Source organism: Trachemys scripta, chromosome 6 (assembly GCF_013100865.1).
Source record: "Trachemys scripta elegans isolate TJP31775 chromosome 6, CAS_Tse_1.0, whole genome shotgun sequence".
Lineage (NCBI taxonomy): Eukaryota > Metazoa > Chordata > Testudines > Emydidae > Trachemys > Trachemys scripta.
Window position 1 is genome coordinate 23,453,633 of NC_048303.1, and position 15,412 is coordinate 23,469,044.

The window sequence follows — 15,412 nt, forward strand, 5'->3', positions numbered from 1 at the left end:
GAACGATAGCGCCCTATTTACACATCATTGAAATGTTGTGGGGTAATTGGTGGAAGCCAAGTGAACAACCAGCATAACAACGGGAGGATGGAACCTTTTTGCCAAAGACACCATCATCAGCAAACTCCTACTCTGGGGGAAAGCGGCATGGAACTTTGAAAACAAATCGATGTTTGTAAGATCTCAGCTGAGAAACAAATATACAGTGAAGTGCCCAGAACTCCATTTATCTACCTCAGAAAAGACAAAGCTGTCTCAACCTTGTCAGGATTCAGATTTGTGATACCAGGATGCCTATATATTTCAAACTTGATTCAGCAAACTGAAGTCAATGGAGTTTTTCCATTGAGTTCAACGGGTTTTGGATGAAGCCTGTAATGTTTAAGCCACTAAACCATATGCAGAAATACGGTTAGCCATAAAATATTAAGATGCTTTAGTTGTGAGTCCTCAGAAGTTTGATGAATTCCTACTATAACTATCTCAGCAAATAAATTACAGATCAAGTCAGTTATTAATTACAAATAAGTTGTACCTAATCTAATATTCAGTCCATACAACTGTCATCTGATTACAGTTCCTTCCAATTACTAACCAATCACAGAATTGAGCTTCCGGGTTTGTTCCAAGGTCTCTCCTGAAGACTGCAGGACTGCCTGTATATGACCTAGAAGTTGTGCAACAATGGATTCTTCATGTGCAATCTTCATTTCAGTTAATGACTTGCCATCCTTTGATATTTTTCTGTTTAGCTGAGTCTGATACCGAAGCACTTGTTTATATAATAACCGCCACAATATCATCAACCTACAGATCAAAAAGTAGTATACTATCACTGACCAAAAAATACAGGTTAGTTGAAACAGAGGGATAATTCTGTCTTATTCCTCAAACTTACTTGTTACTTTGTATATTATATTACAGCTAAGGTAATATTTTCTTCAATATTTCCACCATAATTTGATTTTCAGCTCTATATTTCACCAATTATATTTATAATTTTTTCATTAATATCTTCATCTATTTTCTTGGATAGTCTTAAGAACCATATTTTATGCTATTGTTTTCCTTTTGTCTACTAAATTTATTATTGTACAGAATGTTTATTAATAATTTACAGCTTTTAGTGTTTAGAAGAATCACCCTAACTCATGTACCCAGGTGTTGCTCCCACACTGTTATTTGTTTTATTGAACTTAGTACAAACATAACAGTACCTTTGTCAAATAAACAAATATATGACACTGTATTTCACTCTAATAGCATGGAATTACTATGCCTGCTTCAATAAATTACCACAATTTTTTCAGAGTACAAAGTGGAGATGATATAAAATGCTGCTGTAATTCTTCTCTAACAAAACAATGAGAAAGTAATTAAATCCAGTTTTTAAAATTTTTTTAATGCACATTAACAATCATACCTGTTTTCTGGCTTTTCACCAAGTTTTACTGCCTGAGGAGGTATCTTAACCAGAGAATTCAGTGAGCGAAATTTCTGAGCACTGCTCCCATCAAGAACTTGAAAAATAGGCACAATCAGGGAGTCAAGCTCTACAGCACTGTTAACATCAGAGGATGCAGACATTATTTCATAACAAGGTGTGAACTTCCCATTTAGACTATGTGCAACCATCTTCAGCAAACAGAAGCACCCCAAAAGGTATTCTGAGAACAACTGATCTTGGTGCTGAATAAGCATCAGTTTTACAGTCTGTGATGTCAGCTTTACCAAATGCCCAACTGTCTGTCTGTCTCTCACATCCCAGTACAGGACAGTTAAACACTGCTGAAAATGTTTTAAGATAGCATGCATCCATAGCTTATATTTTTCAGACTTGTTTAAAAATGCATCATGGGTTAGTAAAGGGCTTTTAATGAACTGGAGAATGTTGAAAAGGTGGGTAATGCAACCTATTGTGTAATTCAACAGCATATCTTTTTCTTGCACATTTTTTGAAATCCCTATCCCCCAGGCTGCAAGAAGGTTTTTCTGAATTGAATTTAGTTCCGTAGATAGATCATCTTTTGCATCAGTATCATCTTTTGCATGAACAGTGTCAAACATTGATGCAAATTCCAACCGGCCTTGATCAGCTTTACTGAAAAATGAATTTGGTCCCTGGCTGCAGAAAGTAGAAGAGTTATTTTGAAACTGCTTGTCATCATCAGATTTGTCTTCATAATCCTAAATCAAAGGGAAAAAACATATGTAATCTGATTTGTATCTATTTTCCTGAAAGCAAGTCTAGTGAAAGAGGCACAGTGAAGATTAACAGGCCTTATATATGAAACCTCTATCCATTCTAAATCATCTAACATTCAAAAAGCAATTAGCATAGAGTGTGTATCTGTGTCTGTGGACTCTACTCCCCACCCCATTTGCTGCCCCAAATAGTAAGGCTCAGAATGCGGGTAAAGGGGAATTTGCTTCTACAGAAGAGATCTTCAAAAGCAAAGTACACAGCAGATTTGAAAGGCTGCATGGCGAGTTTGACATACAGCCATTCTTCCTAAAAAGATGTTAAGATTTATGAGGTAGACAAATAGCAATACATGTCAAAGCTTAAAACTCAGGATTTTGAATAGCAACAGAAAGTGACTTAACAACCTGTATATTATTAGCATGCATTTTTGGAAAAGTAATTAATTTCTGAAAAAATCATTTATTTTAAGATGATGTTTGAAAACCATTAACATCCTGCTAAAATGACTGATAAGAAAATCAGTGCATTTTCTAGAACCTATAAGCCAAAATAAAATTAAAATTCTTCCTAAGAATGTAAAATCATTTAAGCAAATTTAGTAAGAGTATAATATTCAGAATATGACTTAAAATTAGAGCTCAGGATAATTAGATTTTTTTTTTCCATATTCAGAATTGCCTAAATTAGATCAGATGCATTAATTATACAGTAAATAGAAAAGTGCTGTTAAATACCTGTAAATCTGCTGCTTTCTCACTCAGTTCTGCTGTTTCTTCTTCTTGCAGAAGAAGAAATTTTGGAATGGTAGAAAGGGTAGAATTTTGGTTTCGATGTTGTTTCAATAGGCTAGCTTTTAAAGAAGACAAGGATCGCAACTGCAGCCTTTTCCCTTTAGACTGTAAAAGACAAAAGTAAGAAAAACTACTTTCATATTATTACGTATTTGTCTGTCTCTGGTAACACCCAAAACATGATAGATACTTTCCAAACATAAAAGAAATTATTCCTGACCTAACGAATTTACAATCCGAGAACCAAACAGGCAAATACACAAAGGACTAGGGGAAAGGGGCATATCCTAAATAGACTGGAGACGGTATCTGGCAACGTCTTCACAACGCAATGTTGTAACAACACCAGCCAATTGGTTTTTTCCCCTACATATCATGGCAGAAGTGGATCTTCAGGAGGGATTTGAATGCATGGAAGTAACAGACTGACAGACTTAGTAATGGATAGTCTATGCATACAAGGCAGTGGGGAAGAAGGTGCAGAAATGATTGTGGGAGAAGTGGACCATCACAGATCATTGTGCGGGCTATGCCTTGTACCCCTCCACAATCCCTCATTCCTAGTTATAGAACTGTGGCTCCGCTTCACTCAAAGGAGACTCCTGCAATTCTGTCACTCGGACTGCATACTTAGGCTTCAGCAGGGCCTATTTTGCTTGGCTTCTTGTACAAGTCTTCTCTCAGGAGCTCTAACAAGAAAATATATGCAATGACTCAGCTCAAGCTCTTCAAAATGAAGTATTATTTATTAGCCAACAGGAACACAATATTCAGAGAAATGAATTACAATAACCAAGAAGGCTTAAACATATGACTATTAACCAAACTTCATTCTTTCCTTGTAAGTTGTGGGTGAGATCCACTCAGCCTAGATGTTCCTACTCTTGGGCTGAGACAGATAGTCAGCCAGGTTTCAGAGTAACAGCCGTGTTAGTCTGTATCCGCTAAAAGAAGAACAGGAGTACTTGTGGCACCTTAGAGACTAACAAATTTATTAGAGCATAAGCTTTCGTGGACTACAACCCACTTCTTCGGATGCATAGTCAGCCAGTGCAGCATTCTCTCAGTCTCTCTCTGTCAGAGACTAACCTCCACCGCTTCCTCTCTAGGCAGGGGTCTTTAATGGATTAGAGTCTCTTTGATCCTAAGTATCAGAGGGGTAGCAGTGTTAGTCTGAACCTGTAAAAAGCAACAGAGGGTCCTGTGGCACCTTTAAGACTAACAGAAGTATTGGGAGCATAAGCTTTCGTAGGTAAGAATTTGGTAATTCTACAGGCCACTTTCCTCAGATCCCACTGAGGAATACACTAAGAAACTGCACCATCTACTCAGGACACTCCCTACACTAACACAGGAGCAAATCAACATACCCTTAGAGCCCTGTCCGGGGTTATTCTATCTACTACCCAAGATCCACAAACCTGGAAATCCTGGACGCCCCATCATCTCGGGAATTGGCACTCTCACTGAAGGACTGTCTGGATATGTGGACTCCCTACTCAGACCCTACGACACCAGCACTCCCAGCTATCTCCCTGACACCACAGATTTCCTGAAAAAACTACAATGCATTGGTGACCTCCCAGAAAACACCATCCTAGCCACCATGGATGTAGAGGCTCTCTACACAAACATCCCACACACAGATGGAATACAAGCTGTCAGGAACAGTATCCCTGATGATGACACAACACAACTTGTTGCTGAGCTCTGTGACTTTATCCTCATGCACAATTATTTCAAATTTGGTGACAATATATACCTCCAGATCAGTGGCACCGCTATGGGCACCCACATGGCCCCACAATATGCCAACATTTTTATGGCTGACCTGGAACAACGCTTCCTCAGCTCTCGTCCACTCATGCCCCTTCTCTATCTACGCTACATTGATGACATCTTCATCATCTGGACCCATGGGAAGGAGACCCTGGAAGAATTCCACCATGATTTCAACAGCTTCCACCTCACCATCAACCTCAGCCTGGACCAATCTACACGGGAGGTCCACTTCCTAGACACCACAGTACAAATAAGCGATGGCCACATTAACACCACCCTATACCGAAAACCCACCGACCGCTACGCCTACCTTCATGCCTCCAGCTTCCACCCCGGACACACCACACGATCCATCATCTACAGCCAAGCGCTGAGGTACAACCGCATCTGCTCCAACCCCTCAGACAGAGACTAACATCTACAAGATCTTCACCAAACATTCTCAAAACTACGATACCCACACAAGGAAATAAAGAAACAAATCAACAGAGCCAGACATGTACCCAGAAGCCTCCTGCAACAAGACAGGCCCAAAAAAGAAACCAACAGAACTCCACTGGCCATCACCTACAGTCCTCAGCTTAAACCTCTCCAATGCCTCATCAGTGATCTACATCCCATCCTGGACAATGATCCCTCACTTTCACAGACCTTGGGAGGCAGGCCAGTCCTTGCCCACAGACAACCCGCCAACCTTAAGCATATTCTCACCAGCAACCACCAACCGCACCATAACAACTCTAACTCCAGTTCATTTGCAAATTTGACACCATCAGATCAGGATTAAACAAAGACTGTGAATGGCTATCCAACTACAGAAGCAGTTTCTCCTCCCTTGGTGTTCACACCTCAGCTGCTAGCAGAGCACCTCACCCTCCCTGACTGAACTAACCTCGTTATCTCCATACTGATTTATACCTGCCTCTGGAAATTTCCATTACTTGCATCTGAAGAAGTGAGATTCTTACCCACGAAAGCTTATGCTCCCAATACTTCTGTTAGTCTTAAAGATGCCACAGGACCCTCTGTTGCTTCTTTGATCCTAGACTCAAGCCTGGGAAAATAAACCCGCTCGTCTGCCTTGGGCCAGGCAGATGAGGATTTCCCATTTAATAGCTCCCCCACAGTTCTGTTGAAGACCCTTGATATTCCCTCTGGAGGGATCCCATCTCTGTCATTGTTTCATTTCCTGTTTTGATTAAATCCATGCAGTCATACAGAATAATATCAAATAGATAAACTGAGACACATGTAATTCTCCTAGAAATAATACAGAAGTCTCCCGCATTCTCCACATAGACAAACACCTGTGGGAGAAGTAGTGTGTCAAGGCTGCCATCCCTGGCAGTGCGGATGAGACAGGGGGCAATGAAAAAAAAGAGACAAGGACTAGTATGCTGGGAAGGTCAAGGTTATGTAGGCACCTGGATGGCATGGGGGAAAAAAGTTTGAATTTCATGTAATATAGGAGGAGCTGCCAGTGGAGGAATTCAAAGAGATGGACAACATGGTTAGAATAACAAGTAAAGAAACCAATCTGGTAATTGTATTTTCTAAATACTGGAGGTATCACGAAGTCTGAGGGGAGGAAGATGTTACAATAATCAAGATGGAAGATCATCAGATAGCCTGAACAGATGTTTTAGTTGTAGGGATAGAAGGAAGAGATCAGATCACTGGAACAGCTCGCATAAGTGGGAAAATGGAGAATAAGTGGTCAAAGTTGATCTTCAGATTCCAGGCCTTACCCTGCATCTATGATGTAGGGTGTTTTTGATATATATATATATATATATATATATATATATATATATATATATAAGTTTTTAAGATCTCAAATAAGGGCTCTACTTCTGATTCACTTCTTTTAATATGTGTTTTCCTATTCAACAAATGTAAACTGAAATAAAAAAAAAAAAAAGAAACTTAACAATTATAAGGTCACAGTAATGTAATACTTTTCTTTCTATGCCTCTATATGGTTTTGTGTGTGGTGTGTTAATAAATCTGGACATATCTATACCCTGACTGATATGTTCTTGCTCATTAGCACTGGGAAATTTTACATCCAGGCTGACTGCGCTTCCAACTAGCTTGCTTATAACTTCATCTCCCTGCTAGATATTCTCAGTTTATCAAACCACAATGAACCTATACCACCACATATTCAACCTAATTTAATTTCAAACTCCTCTTCTCTTCCCACCCCCAAATCCGTCAGTAATCATTCTCTTATCCTATTTGATTTTGTTCTTCCTAAACTGGTAACAACTGTCCTCTTCATTCACTAACATACATGGTGCCCTTAGTCCTCTTTCAAAGAATCTTTCTCCTCTTGATCTCTCAGTTGATCCCATACATAGTTTTACTGATACCTATAATTCCATCCCTTCTTAGGCTCTTAACAAAATTGCACCCCTAAATTCTCACATCCTCTCCCACTGTTCCAATTTATCCCAGTAAATAGATCATCTCCATAAACTCAAGTATACTTGCTGGCACCTGCAAACGGATTTCAGTTTCCATTGGGATATATGGAAATCCCATCTTACGCTTAACATCGAATGAGTCTTTGTGGGGGGCTGGAAATAGGGATGAAAAGTCTGTCAGTTCTAAGTTTTTCGTTCAAACTTAGCCCCAGTTGCTAGTGACTGAAAACTATTACCCTCCAATAGCTGTTGATCTATGTGAAATGAGTTGAGGGTTTCAATCCAGTTGCTATGGAGTTCAATGGAGTGATGATGTTCACAGTACAACTAGAAACTTCGTTGACTGTCTTGACAGAGACCAAAGACTGAAAATGATAAGGAAGCAAAATTACTTTCTTACTCACTAGAGATGGCCTATCCAGAACAGGGTTGAGGTATAACAACTCACTGTACTACCATTTTTTGTTCTCCATGGGCACATAAGAAAATTCAGTTTCACTTAAATTCAGAGCCTGTTTTTCAAGTCACTGCCATTCTAAGTCTGTCTCAAAACCTTCCTCCACAGAGCACTGAAAGGAATATATCATGATTGTCCTTTCAAAGACTAAAAAGGCACATGACTCCACTGTTGCCTTTGAAAGCATTTTGTAATACTCTGTTTGAAAGAGATTATAGTGTTTACTATTTTCTCCTTTTGACTAAAAATTCATCATTTAAAAAAATCTCTAATGTAAAAAAACAAAGAAAACAACAACCACCCAACCCAACAGTACCTTAGGTGTCATCAGACTCTGATGCATCTTTTCAAGCCTCTGGGCTGAATCAAGTAGAAGTGACCTCATAACTCCAGATGGTAAAAGATTATCAGAAAACCTAAGTACTGTAACCATATACCCATCAGAGACAATAAGGTAGGGTAATCTTGAGTGTGATGTTACAGAAAATCTCTGTCTCATTAGATCACTTTCAGAGGCGGATGAACCAAGAGAATGACTAGAATCTTGAGACACAGACTGTTGCAGTCTAGCAAATAAATAAAAATATATCAGAAAAAATAAACAAGCAAATATCATATGCAAAATTATTAAATGAAAGTATCAAACATACATATTTTGTTTAAAAAATATATTTTTTTTGCAATTTATACAATTTTTCTCGAAGGGTAAAGTTTAAACAAGAAGTGCACAAATACAAGATGACAAAATAATAATGTAAGCAATTTAACACCAAGTTGGAAGTTATAATAATATAACATGACATAATACAGAAGTTAAGCTTAACAGAAAAATGTGAAAATACGAACTGGCCTTTTTTAACCTTAATTAGCTACTATTACAGCAAAATATTGACATCTTGAATTTTGTTATGTAGACCTATCATATAGTAACATATCAATTTATGGTCCTCTATATGGTTCCAATTCTGCAAAGATTTATGCAAATACTTAACTTTATGCATTATCAGTAGACCCACTGAGACTAATCAGAAGTTAAGTCCATGATAAATCTTTGCAGGAGGGGGTTTTAAATGACTACTAATAAAAATCATATATGTTAAGTAATGAAGAACATTAGTATTTTGTATCTATTTTAAAAATAAACTCCTCAGCCATTCTACAACAATAATTTTTAAATACAGCACACAGGACCTAGTCCTGTAGAAAAGATTCCCATTGAAGTCCATGGGCCCTGTACTTGCACATGCATTGTAAGATTGGATCCATAGCATTTCCAAATTATAAATGAAACATTTGGTTATTCCCAGTTCTTGACAGTTAAAATGTTAGGAAGTCCTCTAAAATTTAAATAGCTAAATGTATGAATAAACAGTTGTATTACAATTAAAAATAGTCTTTCACATATCATATCACCTAGCTCCTATATAGGTCTTCATCAGCTGATCTTAAAGTACTTCAACAAAGGAGATCAGTATCACTATTCCCATCCTAGAGATGGGAAACTGAGGCAGAGAGATGAAGTGACCTGTGCAAGGTCATCCAGTAGTCTAGTAGCAGAGTCTGGAATAGAACCCAGGTGTACTCTACTCAGTAGGCCACTCTGCCTCCCCTATATAAAAGACAAAAATCTGATTTTTAAATCAGCCAACGAAAGTGTGCACTGCAATATCATTTGCAAGTATGTAACTTCAAATTCTTTTAAGTTATTGGCCAGCAATGTTTTTTCTACATCTATATGTAGAAAGTTACAAGACGTTTTTAAAGCCAGTAGCAAGATAGTAACGGACTTAGCATTAGGGAGCTCGGTAATGTGGTGGATTAATGTGCTATCTTTTCATCTGTGGAGATGTGGGTTCAAAGTTAAGGTCACAAGAGAAAAGAAGTTCCTTGGTTTCAAACAAATCACTAAAAATGCTTCACATCCTACCACAACAGACACACTGCTCAAACTACAACAAAACCTGGAATAACACAATTGATCTGCCTTAGATCTGACGATGGTAGGCATCTTAGAAACACTATATATAGATTAAAGTAGAAAAGGATTTAAATGCACCGGTACAGTAGTGTGCGACAATACCTGGCTATAATCCATCAGTGCTAACAGTCAGGATCTTTCATTAAATTAATCAGATTCACAGAAAAAGTATTTTAAAGATTCTTATATGCATTGATATTTTGTAACTACCTGTAACTTGTAATTAAGGTTAAATAAAATTTTATATTGCACGTGTGATTTCTTGTTATAACATGTTAGAAGTGCCTTTTGTTCATTTTCAAGAAGCAATTTTCAATAGCGATATACACTACTTAACATAAATGCATGCACAAGTGCACTTCTTATATGAGTGAGAAACTGCATGTGAAAAATAAGGTTCTGGGGTTGCAAAAGGCTGTTTAAATATAACTAGCTGCTTTGTTTAGATACCCTACTTTCACATACAATTGCTGTAATTTCATATTCAATCTTGGAACTCTCACAATTTGAAAGTTACAGTAAATTAAATTCTTGAGCCGCCAAAGTTATCCTTGAATTAAAAATTAATCCAAGTTTTTAACATTTACAAAAAGTGAATTTCTTCCATCACCATAAAACAACATGCAGGTTTTAGGTAATGTTAATCTCTGAAATATTTAAAAATTTAACCAGTCCTAAAAGTCACAAGTAATTTATACTTACAGTGCCACAATGCCAATTTTTTCAGCAGGACAAAGCCATTATAAGAAATAGAAGAGAACTATGAATGAGAAACAGATATTGAGAAAAAAAAAGACAGAGAAACCAAAAGACTTAATTTGAAAGATGAAATTTATTTTAAATAGTAGAAAACATGTAAGAAAGGAAGATATGATAAAATGATAAAGAACAAAAAATCTAAACTTTCAGGTTGTCTCACCTGTATGTTATTAGTGGATGAAAGGGAATAAACTCTGCTGGTCCAAATTCTATAGAGCAACCAGAAGTAACCAAGGTCAGCAATTCACCCATACAAGTCAATAATATCAAGGAGCCACGTTTTAACATGCAAGCCAGAAAAAGACTATCAAGAGTCCAGCTCATGTCACCTACCCAGTATGACCTAACAAAGACAGAAAAAAATAATAGCTTTACAAGTCTATTTTCCTATCAAATCAAGGTATCAATGATGTTACTTCTTAGAATAACTTAAATTCTACTCTTCAGATACTGACCTGATAAACTTGGATGGAACCACATGATTCTTGCTACTACAACCTTTAAGGCTACCAGAAACAGTAACAAAATTCAGTGTATTTATAAACAAAATTTGAGTTGCCTATGAAGAAAAAAATAAAGCACAAAAAAAAAATTAATTGACCATAATAAAGCCTTTTAATACCAAGTTACGCCTTAGATTTGTTGTACTGAAAACATTACTACATGCAGAAATCTTGTCTGCATTACTACATGCAGAAATAAGTCATGCTTATTGATACTCAAAGTACATTTTTACCTTTGAAACTTTACAAATCATAAATTGATTTAAATTATGTCTTTATATAGGCATATATCATCAATATTCATTAAACAGAGAAGTTAATCATAGGCAGAGCTGGTAGTGCAGCCTATACTTAGGCTGCCTAAATTTTCCATTACAAGACCTTTTTTTCAGTTGCTTGTAAGTCTGGCAAACTTTAATCATTTGGGTTGAAATCGTCTGGTGTCTGCCTCAGACTGAATTTTTCTGGAAAGTTTCAGATAAAACAATATAGCCACATCTAGGAAAAATATTTGAGAATCTTTTGCTGACAAAAATATTCTCACATTCAAAAGCTTTAGCACCACCAACCTTTGTAGCAAGGTTTTGAAATTTGGCAGCAGCTTGCCTGTGTGTCACGATGTGCCTTTTGCTAGTCTCATGAAAAAGTACTTAAATTTGGCCAAATTAGAAGCCTTTAAAAAACTCATTCTCAGCATTGATTTGTTAGTTTGACAGCTAAGTTCTCCAAAGATTTCACCTGAATTGAGCATGTTCCATCTCAGGGCTATAGGGGCTGAGCTGGACTTCCCTCTAATTGCTGCTCCCAGGTGCTGCCATTCTCTCTGGTTCCAGACACCAAAACTAAGAGCAGAGAGACAGTCTCTCCCTATTGGCTACCATGGGTCACGAAAAAGGAAGACTGACTTGAATAGAGAAGAATGGATGGTGGGAGGCTTGGACTTAAACAAGAGCCAAGGAGGGGGGAAAAAGACAGGACTGAAACAGGAACAGGCTGAAAGGGATAAAGGCACAATGGATGAGGCTTGGAAGGGAACAGGGACAGAAGAGTCTGTGACCAATACAGCACACTCCCCTCAAGAACTTGGAATGGAAGGAGTGGTTCCTTATCTCAGAATAATTCAGTTCTTCAAAATGGTTTGTCCCTTTCGGTGCTCCACTGTAGGATGTGTGCGCATGTGTGTGCTCTCAAATGGAGAACGCAAAGAGGTGTCCACGGGCTCATGGCTGCGCAGAACAGCAACTCATACTTCCAAACAAAGGCATGTAGGGAGCCACGGCCTTCCACCACTCAGTTCCTTCTCAAACATGGAGCAGAGTCTCCACAGCCAACGGGAAGGAGGGTAGAAGCACCCACAGAAACAAAACATCTCAAAGAACTCAAGTTACTGTAAAGTAAGTAATCTCAACTCCTTCTTCAAGTATAGTACAGACCTGTTTACGCGCGAATCCGCTTAACACGCAGTAGCACCATGCCTCCCAGTGCTACGTATTTAACACGCGAGACTCGTTAACACGTGGTACAGGAACTTGCTATGTAGCGCTACAGATTTGCTCACTAACTCAGAAATCGACAAAGTGCAGAGCTGAAATGTGTTGTATGTCTTTACCGCCGATGGGGGGTGGTGGGTAGCAACGTTAAAGCATTGCCACAGCAAAAGACCCTGCAGCGCTTTAAGGACCCTGCCCCTTTTGCCCTCCGTTGGCCACCAACAGGCGGGGCGGGGGGAGGGAGCAGCTGCCCCAGGGCCGGCGATTTAAAAGGTCCCAGAGCTCTGGACACCGCTGCTGCGGTAGCAGGGTGCGGAGCCCAGGGCCCTTTAAATCGCCACAGGAACCCCGGGCGGCGCGGACCAGGTGGCCTAGAAGGGATGGCTGGGGGATGCTGACCCCTAGCCCCGCCCCTTCTGCCCAAGGCCCCACCCCTTCTGGGGGCCAGAGCTGCCCCCGCCCCGTACCAGTAAGTGCCCTGAGTTACTGTCACCCCTGTGCTGTAATAATAATGTTTTTATTAAATTACACATTTGAATTTATATTCTTGCGAAGCACCATTAACAGATAGGCCTGCAGTATTTGGGACGCTGTGAATACGTATGAAATCCTAGATAATTATACATGTATATATAGATATCTTAAGATATTTCAGCATGGCCCTCTTAACCCGTTAACACGCATTCGTGACGGCTTGACTCCCGACATCCGCGCGTAAACGGGTCTGTACTGGATGACTCTATGGATGCTCCACCACATGAGACTCCCAACCAGTACCTCAAGGAGAGGGTAGCAGATTTTCCAGGCTTGTCCTGTCAATATAGGTGAGGGCCCTTCTGATGTCTAGTGTATGCAGGCTGGTCTCTCTGGAGACATGAGGTTTTGGGTAGAACACGGTCAGGCGAATCTCTTGATTAATGTGGTGTTCCAAATAGACCTTTTGGAGAAAGTGAGGAGGAGGATGCAGTATAACCTTTATTTATAGAAGGTAGTATATGGCAGGTCAGCCATAAAAGCACCGAGTTCTCCCTCTGTCTAGCTGAAGTGATGGCTATGAGGAACGAAGTCTTGGGTGAGAAGTGGAAGAGAGAACAGGTGGCCATTGGTTCAAAGGGAGGTTTCCTCAGGGCATTGAGAACCGAATTTAGGTCCCATTAGGGTCCGGCTTCCATACGGGTAAAAACAAGATGTGCAAGTTCTTGAGGAATCTAACTATTGTTGGGTAGCCAAAGACTGAGAAAGCATTGATGGATGAATGGAAGGTTGTGATAGTGGTCAAATGTACTCTGAGTTCAACTGAAAGGCCTTGCATCTTTGAATCCAACAGATAATCCAAGATTTTGGAGACCAGAACCTCTAAGGCTTGGGAAGAGTGAATAGAACAGTAGGAGTGGAAGTATTTCCACTTTTGAAGGTAAGTTTTGCAAGTACTAAGTTTCCTGCTAAATAAGAGAACTGATTGGACCTTACCCAATCAGGTTAGTGCCATGCATGAGAACCATTTCAGAACCATGGTCTCAGGTTCAAGGAGGAAGGGTTGGGATGAATCAGGGTCCCAGAGTTCTGTAATAGAAGATGATTCCTGAGAGGAAGTCAGAGAGGTGTTGACAGACAGGTAGAGGAGATTTAAGTATACACTTGTCTTGGCCAGGACGGTGCTATGAGAATAACCTTCACTCTTTCCTGATGACGTTTGAGTAAGATCTTGAGGTAGAGACAGATAAGCAAACAGAGTATGGAGCCATGGTATTATCAGGACATCTCACGAGTTGCGGCCATATCTTCCATTGGAACAGAAAAGGTGCCATGTTTGGACTGGCAGAGGTCTGCTTTTATGAGACCATAGATTTGACAAATGCTATGGAAGACAGAATTGTTGAGCTACTGTTTATGGTCCTAAAGAAAGCATGAGCTTAGGGAGTCTGCAACTGTATTCTGGAGGCCTGGGAGATAGAAATCTCAGCAGTCTATCTGATGGGAGATGCACCAGTCCCATACCCTTAGCAACTATGCGCATAAGATGGGGATCTTGCTCTGCCCTGTTGGTTGACAGAATATATTGCTGCCCTGTTGTAGAGCATTAACCTGATGGAGTGACCCTGTATGGGTGAAGGAAATGTTGGCAAGTATAATGAACTGCTCTCAGCTCTAGAATATGGATGTGATGTGGACTGTGATCTCTTGTACAGACCACTTGCTCTGGACTGTGGCCCTTGGAGGTGAGTTCCCCATCCCAGAAGAGAAACATCTGTTATAAGGATCTCAGAGTGGGGGATGCGAGAATGGGGTTCCCACACATATCTTCCAACGCCACCACCTGAGAGAGTTCAGAACTTACTGAGGTACTGTGGAAAAACTGTATCTGTTTGGAGTGTATATAGACTTTAGCCATGTCTGAAAGCACCTAAGGTGCAGCCTCTCCTGAAGTGTGATGAACGTTGAGTCTGTCATGTGGCCCACAAGGTGTAGTCAGGTCCTTGCAGTTGTTTGCAGGCTGTGTTTCTGGAAGGGTGGATAGCTATATGAAATTGGGCATCCTTGAGGTCGAGGGTGACGAAGCAATCTCCCAGATCTAGAGATGGAATTATAGTGGCTAGTGTCACCATCCTGTAGTGCTGGAAAAGGATACAGGTGTTCAGGTTTCTTAGGTTGAGGATCAGTCTCCAACCTCCACCCCTTTTGGGAAGGTGGAAATAGTTGGAATAGAATTCCCTTCTGACGAACTCTGGGGGAAATGGCTTGATTGCCCCCAAAAGTACGAGAGACTGGACCTCTTGTTTCAAGAGATCTTCGTCAGTGAAAGAAGATGGAATACCCCACATTGATCACCTCCCAAATCCATCTAAGGTAATCTGTTCCAAGGCAGTGAGGAAGTGGGATGTCTGATCTCCAAAAGGGGGTTGGATGGAATGATTCAGCACAGGATCTGGGAAGGTAAGTAGATTGAGGCCCTTGTCCAGGACATAAAAACAGTTTCTTAGAGGGAGGTGTAGATAAAGTTGCTGTAGAAGGGAGTG

At 39.8% G+C, this 15,412-nt stretch overlaps 1 protein-coding gene across 3 annotated transcripts in view; it reads right to left on the minus strand.

Annotated features, from left to right (window-relative positions):
* CPLANE1 (ciliogenesis and planar polarity effector 1) overlaps positions 1-15,412 on the minus strand; it is a 171,251-nt gene that overhangs the window by 120,083 nt on the left and 35,756 nt on the right. For 2 of the 3 annotated variants that reach the window (XM_034773138.1, XM_034773137.1), the window contains exons 8-13: positions 10,858-10,961; positions 10,563-10,745; positions 7,982-8,231; positions 2,941-3,102; positions 1,424-2,187; positions 596-807 (exon numbers count right to left, since the gene is read on the minus strand). In XM_034773138.1, the coding sequence (XP_034629029.1) occupies positions 596-807; positions 1,424-2,187; positions 2,941-3,102; positions 7,982-8,231; positions 10,563-10,745; positions 10,858-10,961 (1,675 nt within the window). Of the gene's footprint in view, positions 1-595; positions 808-1,423; positions 2,188-2,940; positions 3,103-7,981; positions 8,232-9,078; positions 9,804-10,562; positions 10,746-10,857; positions 10,962-15,412 lie in introns of those variants that run through there. The other variant, XM_034773139.1, reaches the window with a different exon arrangement.